An 8896-nucleotide genomic window follows, 5' to 3' on the forward strand; every position below is an offset into this window, starting at 1 on the left:
AAACCAAGTTGAGAGCATTTGTGTTCCACTTAAAAATAATTTGGGTACAGTTTGCTGATTCCCTGAGACATTGTTAGAGACTAAGTTTAAAGATGATATATATCTTCTGGAGTAAATTTTATAGCAATAAATCTTTCATATAACTGCTATTTTCAGAATTACTTACATTGAGAACTGGGAGCAGAGAAGAAACAATTTAAGAAGAATGTATAGTGAGTGTATCTAGAAAAAAAAACACATAAAAGTTGACTACCAAAACGAATTAAGTTAGGATTTCTGGTAGAACTAAGAAGTCAAGAACCTTTCAGTTGACAATAGGAAAGACAGCTGGAGGGTTCTCAGAGACTAGTTAAGTGCTAACCAGTATAAGATTAGAGATATAAAAACACAAATTTGGTTTCTGGACATTTCAAGGCAGAGTCTATTGAGGAGGGCCCATGGAACTCCTGTTTACACAGGCATATTTCAACTGGTGACTCACACAGAGGTAGATGAACCACTTACGTAGGACCTGACATGGCTCATGCCGATACCTCTCCTCATCATGTGATGCTGGTTGTGTTGCCATGGAGAATACAAGATCAAACCTATCCCAAGACATCCAACAAGGAAAGCCAGGGTGGCAAGGCGGTTTTTAAGGAAGTTGGATTCTCAGCAAATGACAGTGTGCTTCATTAACTTTCTGAGGACAGCCACAGCTTGAAATGGAGTTCCCACCATGTTAAAGATGCAAAAAGCTCTGAAACATCTCTGGAGGCCCAGCGAAAGCAGCATATCAAACCTGCTCATGAAGGAGAGACTGTGTGCACCCCCAGCTACCACATTTACAAAGCAGGCCTTCCTAAAAGCCTGGAAGCACACTTCTCAACACTGTGTGGCCTGACCCCTTGACATGGAGACCTTAGATCCAAGTTTTACCCTTGCAGGCTTAGGTATTATTTTGCTCTGATGTCTTGCTATTATCTACTTCTCCCTATCATAGTAGTGATGTTTATCCTATGACACCGAGTCCTTCCTTTAGTAAGGCTTACTTCTTGTGTTAGTTTGAATGAGAATGGCCCCTATAGGATTATATATTTGAAAGCTTTTCAGTTGACTGGTTCCCAGTTGGTGGAACTGTTTGAGAGGGTTTGGGTAATGTGACCTTATTGGGATATGTGTCAGTGGAAGTGGGCTTTGAAGTTTCCTAAGTTCACTTCCAGTTGCCCCCCTCTGCTTTTGTAAGTTTTCATGTACTACTGATTAGCAGTACATGAAAACTGCCTGCTGCCATGTTCCCTGCCATGATGGTCATGGGCTAACTCTCTGAACTATATGCATGACCCCAATAAACATTTTTCTACTAGTTGACTTGGTCATAGTTTCTTTTCACAGCAATATAAAAAAAACCTAAGACAACTGTGATAATATATCCTGGAAACATGTAACTTACTATTTTGGTGGGTTTTTTTGCTTTTTGTTTTTACTAGACTTATGCTCAGAACAGTTAAGACATTGGGAAATCTTATAGGCAGACTAAATGCATTTAGATTCTGAATGTGACCCTACATCCTATGTTTTAAAGGCCAAATTTGTAGCCCATCATGCTTCTGAAGGGCAGAGAAAACTATGACAGAGTTGGGGCCTAGTAAGAAACATTATGCTGCTTATAACATATCCCTAAAGGGAATCACGAGGCTAATGTCTTTTCTTTCTCTGTCTTATACCCGAGCATTGCATACAAGGTTTTCTAGGTGTTATGGTTTGAATGAAAGTTTTCCCCACAAGGTCATGTGTTTGATTACTTGGTTCCCAGCTGGTGTCACTATTGTTTAGGTTGTAGGAACCTTTGGACATGAGTCCTGTTTGGAAGGTATAGGGCCATTGGGGCAGGCCTGTAGGGTAACAGACAGTTCTGGTTTGAGCTCTCTGTTTCCTAGTCAGTTCCATTGGACAAGTTGCAGCGCCGGACACTGTCTACCATGAGCCAGTTTCTCACTATGCTTCACCATAAGTCTATTTCTTCTAAACTGTAAGCTGAAACTAACCTCTATTCCAATATGCTGTATTTGTTAGGTAAGTAACTAATGTATATCCATCCTAATATATACACTGTTCCGCAATGCTCAGTGCTATCATGGCTAATTGACCATGCAGCGATAGCTCCAATTTACTAAAGATTTGTGTGAATATATAATGTGTCTGTGTGCATGGGGTCGTGTGTGAGAAAAGACATGTGCATGCAATAATGAAAGTGTCAGGAGCAACCTCATGTGTTGTTCCTCACTTTCCACCATGTTTGAGATAAGGTCTCTTTATTTGTTGCTGTGCGTATACTAAACTAGCTGGCCTATGGGATTCTGGGTATTCTCTTCTTTCTGCTTCTAGGTTACTGTAAAAGCACCAAGATTATAGGCATGTGGTGCTGTGCTTGGCTTTGTGGGTCCTAAGGAATGCAAATGAAAAATTTCACACTTCACAGGCAGATCTGCTTTACCCTGGTACATGAAACACTGGTATATGAAGCAACCTATACTCTTTGTTTTGTTTTGTTTTGTTTGTTTGTTTTGTTTTGTTCTGTTTTGTTTCGAGACAGGGTTTCTCTGTGTAGCTCTGGCTGTCCTGGAACTCACTTTGTAGACCAGGCTGGCCTTGAACTCAGAAACCCTCCTGCCTCTGCCTCACAAGTGCTGGGATTAAAGGTGTGCGCCACCACCACCGCCCTGCTGCAACCTATACCCTTATACTCTCAAAGTCTAGTGGAACAGTTTCACTTTGTCCTGAAGGGAGCAGTCTTGTCCTCAAGGGAATGTCACATTTCTACTCCTCTGTCTTTGGACTAAGAAGAAAGTGATGCAGCTGTTGATTCTTGGACTTCAAATGTATATAAGCCACATTTACTGATACCTGGAGCTGCTGAAATGAAAGGGTGTGGAAAAAATTGCTGCCTTTGTTGCTATCTGTCCTCTGAATTTGCAGGTATTTTTCTCTGTTTTATAATATTTTAAAAATATATTATTATTATTGAAAATATTTTTTTATATTTTGAAATTACAGCAAAACTACCTTGCTTTGTTCCTTCTTTCTCCTTTCTCCCACCCTTCCCTTGCACCACACTTGATATCATTCGAATTCCTGAAGGCCTAATCCTTTATAAGGTCACCACCATCTCTCTCAATATATAGGTAAGGTAGAAATAATTCCTATATTTTAAATTTTTACATGAAAGTAAAATATTGTATATATGTAGCAATTAGAGTAAATTAATACAAAAAGCAGTTAATAGAAAATAGTGACAAGATCCTGTTATTCTGTTTTCTTAAAATTTGAATAAATATCAATGTTGTAAGAGTGATGATTAGGTGAAGTGACTTGTCTATTATCTTATAATCATGATGACTTTATTTTATGAGGTAGAACTTATAAAAGAAAACCTTTGCAAACAGGTTTAAATAATCAAGTCTCATGACTCTTACATGAGAAATAGTGTTCATTGTTTTGATAAATGACCCATTGTGTTTAGCTAATAATACATTCTGATTAAATTTTTTGGTCTTGATTAAAGATTTATCTTTATATTTTTACTCTACCTGACAATATTTTCTGATATGTGTGTATAAGCAAGATGTTTGCACATGTAAATGTATGTGTGCCAGGAAATGTTTGACAGTTCTTTTCAGAACTTATGGCTTAACACTTGAAATAAGTTGATCAATGTCACATGTTCAGTGCTTGAAATTATGTAGTGGGGGGGACACAACTCCAAACGAAACACACTGGCACTGGAGTTACTGGTCATGCTTACTTATATTACCTTTCTCAGGTTTCTGTGGAGGAAAGCACTTTCAATGTAAGCACAATTTTAGATTAAATCTTCATTAATCATTGTCACAGGACCACAGTAAAATTTAAATTTCTTCTATGAATATGAAATTTACCTTGTGACCTTTGATGTATATGTATGAACAATGACATGACTGAAGTTAAGGAACTTCACATCCCAACATCTATTCTTTGGTTTTTATTAGTGGTGGCAGAGTCTTTGAGATATATTCTTTTCACAAGTCCAATGATATGTGTTATCAAAATTAGTATTTATGCTGCCCTCATATTGTATCTAAGGATAAAAACAATAGATATGGAGAAGACTCCCAGCCTATGCTATATATCTGATATCAGCAAGACTTGTAAAGCAAAGTTTTAAAGAAAAAAGGGCTTTTTTCTTATACTTAGAACTCATATCTAAAACCATAGCTAATAAAGGAGATTAACTTGACTGACAATTTTGATGACATTTAGGGTGAAAACAAATATGCACATCTAATATCCAAACTCTTTCTTTTTCATCATATTCCATCTATCCTAGACCGTTTTTGCTATGATCTTTTGACTGTTCTGCCCTAATCACGTATTCCTGTTCTTCACCCATTTTATGTCTTCCTCTTGTTTTTCTAAACTCACTGCAAGTTGCATCTCAAGTATTTCCATCCAGTTTAATTGTTTCCCCTCATCTCCTCTCTGTAACTTTTATTAAGATGGTCTGCAGTAAAATGAGTGATGTTAGCGCTAGGAAGAACGCAGGTTCTTGTTGCTCCCAACATTAGAGCACGTTCTTCCACTCAGTGTGTTCAGACTCTCTGTTGTCTGACATGCTTTGAATTCTATCACATGGGAGAGTTATTCCCAGGAAAGTCACTAATATCTTCATATTCTCTGAACTCCAATATCTCCATTTCTTGTTCAACTAGAGCCTTTATTTCGGTGTTTGCACCAATCTTGGAAGGCTTTTTGTTTGTTTGTTTGTTTGCTTATTTTGTTTTTTTGGAGGACCTGTCTTTTCTTTATAAGCAAAAATTTCAAGTTTTGAGCCCCAAGTGTGTTTACAAAATTATACTTTTAGATTTAATTTCATTTTTTTGTTTACTTATTCACCTTATATTCTGCTCACTGTCCCCTTCCAGTCACTCCCTCCCACAATTCTTCCCCCTCCCCCCTCCCATTTTCCTTTGAGCAGGTCGGGGCAGGGGGGCCCTGGGTATCCCCCCCACATCCTGAAACCTAAATATGTGCAAGATTAGGCTCTTGCTCTCCCACTGAGGACAGACAAGGCCACCCAGCTAGTAGAAAGTATCCCAAGTGCAGGCCACTGCTTTTGGGATAGCCGCAGTTCCAGAATTTTTGCTCAGTACTTTTTTGTCTAGAATCTCTTGTTTCTTTTGCTTAATTTAGGGCCCAGGGTTAGAATACTGAACAATTTAAATGAAACAGCATTGAGGAATGAGACTGAAAAAATAGACAGAAAGCAAGGCAGCCAAAGTGCAAGCCCCTACTGTGTCTAAAGGCTATCAAAATAAGAGTTGTGACCACTGCTGCTAGCTAGAGATGCCACCCACCACCTAGACAATGCCTTTGGTGTGATGGCACATGCATTTGATGGAGTCTTATTATTATTCCTTGTTTGCCTTTGAGATTCAGTTTCTTTGTCTTTGTCGTCTTTTTCTTACTAAGCATTCCAAAGCATACATGTATATATGGTTTGACTTGGAAAGCATTGATCAAATCCCCTCATACTTGTTCTTGGTAGGGGAGGTATGAGAAAGTCAGTTTGTAGCCTTATGGGCTTCTTGAGTGGATAAAAGCCCCTGATTAGCAGATGTTCATGCATTAGAGACTGATTCATATGTGTCTATCGAATAAGTAAAATCAACCCATAATACATACTCTTTAATATAACCTCTTCAGTATTCTTTCTTTTCCTCCACATTTTTTTTTCTTATATTCTTTGCGGAGTAGGTTACCTGTGACTCTGCTTTGAAATTCTCTATTTCACCAAGTCATTGCTTACTTTAGAATTTAATAAAGAAATAGAACTAACTATATTCCCCTTGGATGTTGAGAAAATGCTCCTTTCTGGAGCTTTTTCCACTTCTGATCTTTCCTTCTATTCAAAATATATTCTTTTCTCATATAGTATATTCCAATTATAATTTCCCATCCCCCTATTCCTCCCAGTTCCTCCCTCCTTCGCCTCCCATTTGAATACACTCCTTTTCTGTATCCCATAGAGAAGAACAGGCTTCTAAGAGATAAGAATAGAACACCACAAAATAAAATAATGATAAAACAAAAACTATGACATTGAACTTGGACCAGAAAAACCAGCAGAGGGAAAAAGGCCAAGAGAAGGTGCCAGGAGCAGAGACTCACTGGCTGCACACCCAGGAATCCTATAAACTGAATGTCATAATACACATGCAAAATAGTGCAGACTATACAGGCCCTGTGCGAGCTGCATCAGTCTCTCTGAGTTCATATGAGCTTTGTTCTTGCTGATTTAGAGGGCACTGTTACTTGATCACTAAGGTGGGGAATTTGAGGGAGGAACCCCACTTAGTGATGAGTGTTCTGGGCAATTCTCATTTACTTGTGATAGTCACTGATCCGACTACATCTGTGATTTATGAACACCGTGATTTATCTCTGCTTCTCTGCTACTCTTTGATTCCTATTATATAACTGGATCTTAGTTACCATGTATATTGAATGCCTTTGAACCTGTGAAGTAATCACCCTATCAGGGCCTTTTAATATATTAACTAAGCAATACACTTATCTTGGCTTCAGCAAAGGAACATTTTTAGAGCATATATTCCTGATGCATTCTTGTATATTAATTTTATTGCTACATTCATTCTTATCATGTATATTTTATATAAAACATCCTTCTGGGTCACTGGTATGGTAACTTTGTTTAGCAATCTTTCAGTAGTAGGTGTGTCTTGATTAGAGTCCCTTCCGCCAACATTTTTCTTGAAAACTTTGTTGTGCCCTGCAAATATTTATTTAAAAGTGTATCTGTGAAAATTTTCATTCTGCATCTTGTGAATCTCATTAGAAGCTGATTCCTAAGGGATAAAGTGCAAATTCCTTTACAAGGCACTCAATGGAGTTTATTCTCCAATACATTCTGATAGCTTTCCTCATGTTCATGCATCACATACAAGACAAAATTTCCAGTGCCAGTGTGTTTCTCAATTAATGTATCACAAGCTTATAAGGTCTCCCATCCACTCATAATGTTACTGCCTAGTCACTACTAAATGGAATCAATTGAAAAATGTTGTTATTCTTAACTTCCAGAGAAATCCTTCTGTTATAGTATTATATAGGCTATGAGGAAAGTATAATATATTGTTTCATCACTAGAAGCACCTTCAGTATTCACATAACTCTTTCCCAATGACTACTTATCTTAGATTTATTACATCTAATTTCAGGAGACATTCAATGACGACATGGAAAAGAAGAATGAAACCCTATGGGCAGAGTTCATTCTCACAGGTCTCACATGCCAACCCCAGTGGAAACCCCTCCTATTCCTAGTGTTCTTGGTAATATACCTCATGACCATTGTCGGGAACCTTGGTCTGATCACTCTCATCTGGAATGACCCTCACCTTCACATCCCCATGTACTTATTCCTTAGTAACTTAGCCTTCGTGGATACTTGGTTATCATCCACAGTGACACCAAAGATGCTATTTAATCTTTTGGACAAGGGCAAGATTATTTCTGTGGCTGAATGCAAGACACAATTTTTTTCCTTTGCAATCAGTGTGACCACAGAATGTTTTCTCTTGGCAGCAATGGCTTATGATCGCTATGCAGCTATATGCAATCCTTTGCTTTATCCAGTGATTATGACCAATCGATTATGCATTCGCCTATTAGCTTTATCATTTATAGGTGGCTTTCTTCATGCTGTGATTCATGAAAGCTTTTTATCCAGATTAACCTTCTGTAATTCCAACATATTATATCATTTTTACTGCGATGTCATACCACTGTTAAAAATTTCCTGTACTGATCCTTCTTTAAATTATTTGATCATTTTCATTTTCTCTGGTTCAATACAAGTGTTTACCATTATGACTGTTCTTATTTCTTACACATTTGTTCTCTTTACAATTTTAAAAAAGAAGTCTGACAAGGGCGTAAGGAAAGCTTTCTCTACCTGTGGAGCCCACCTCTTGTCTGTATCTTTATACTATGGGCCTCTTCTCTTCATGTATGTACATCCTGCGTCTTCAGAAGTAGATGATCAAGACATGATCCTCTCCTTGTTCTACACAGTTATAATCCCCGTATTAAATCCAATTATCTACAGTCTCAGAAATAAACAAGTCATAGATTCTCTGAAAAAAATGTTGAAAATGATGGTTTAGATCTGATTAATATCTGCTAATTTTACTAAAATTCACAATATTGTAGAGGTAAATGTGAATATTTTTCATTTAAATAACCTTGAAATTATAAATATCAGACAAGAATATTGAATTTTACTTGAATGTACAATTGTCTCCTTAATACATTTTATATATATATATATATATATATATATATATATATATATATGTAGTAATTGTTCATATGCAAACATGTAAACTTTTAATAATATATTCTTATATCATGATAAAAGAAAAAGCAAGGAAACAATTTATAACTTCATGTTATTATGCTATACATGTACTTTATGAATGTGATACTTTAGAGATAAAATTATATTAGGCAGCCCGAAATTCATGTCACATTTACTTTATGTTGTTGGCAGGTTTGTATGGGAGTGCATAGAAAAAAAAAACCCTCAGGAAACCTGAGAGCCACCAAACATCTTTCATGACATATTTATGTGAAGTGGTGAATATTATTGCTGAAGAAATTCAGCTCATATATATTATGAATAAATAAATAATTATTTGAACATGGAAGAATGAATGAAGAGACAGTCGAAGTCGTGCAGAGCCAACCAGTATGAAGATGCTCTTAGCTCATTGCACTTTTGTGTTAAGACAGGGACTGATTTAGTTTTCTGAGAACACTCAACAGGTTGACTTATTGAGTACATTGAAGAACTAAA

At 36.9% G+C, this 8896-nt stretch overlaps 1 protein-coding gene across 1 annotated transcript; it reads left to right on the forward strand.

The window, feature by feature from the left end:
• The first annotated feature begins 2916 nt into the window (after positions 1-2916).
• Positions 2917-8204, forward strand: LOC110329786 (olfactory receptor 183). Its single transcript, XM_021209654.1, has 2 exons — positions 2917-3164; positions 7257-8204. Exon 2 carries the CDS (start codon positions 7275-7277, stop codon positions 8202-8204), a length of 930 nt encoding a protein of 309 aa, XP_021065313.1. The 5' UTR covers positions 2917-3164; positions 7257-7274.
• The last annotated feature ends 692 nt before the right edge of the window (positions 8205-8896 follow it).

Source organism: Mus pahari, chromosome 12 (genome assembly GCF_900095145.1).
Source record: "Mus pahari chromosome 12, PAHARI_EIJ_v1.1, whole genome shotgun sequence".
Classification (NCBI taxonomy): domain Eukaryota; kingdom Metazoa; phylum Chordata; class Mammalia; order Rodentia; family Muridae; genus Mus; species Mus pahari.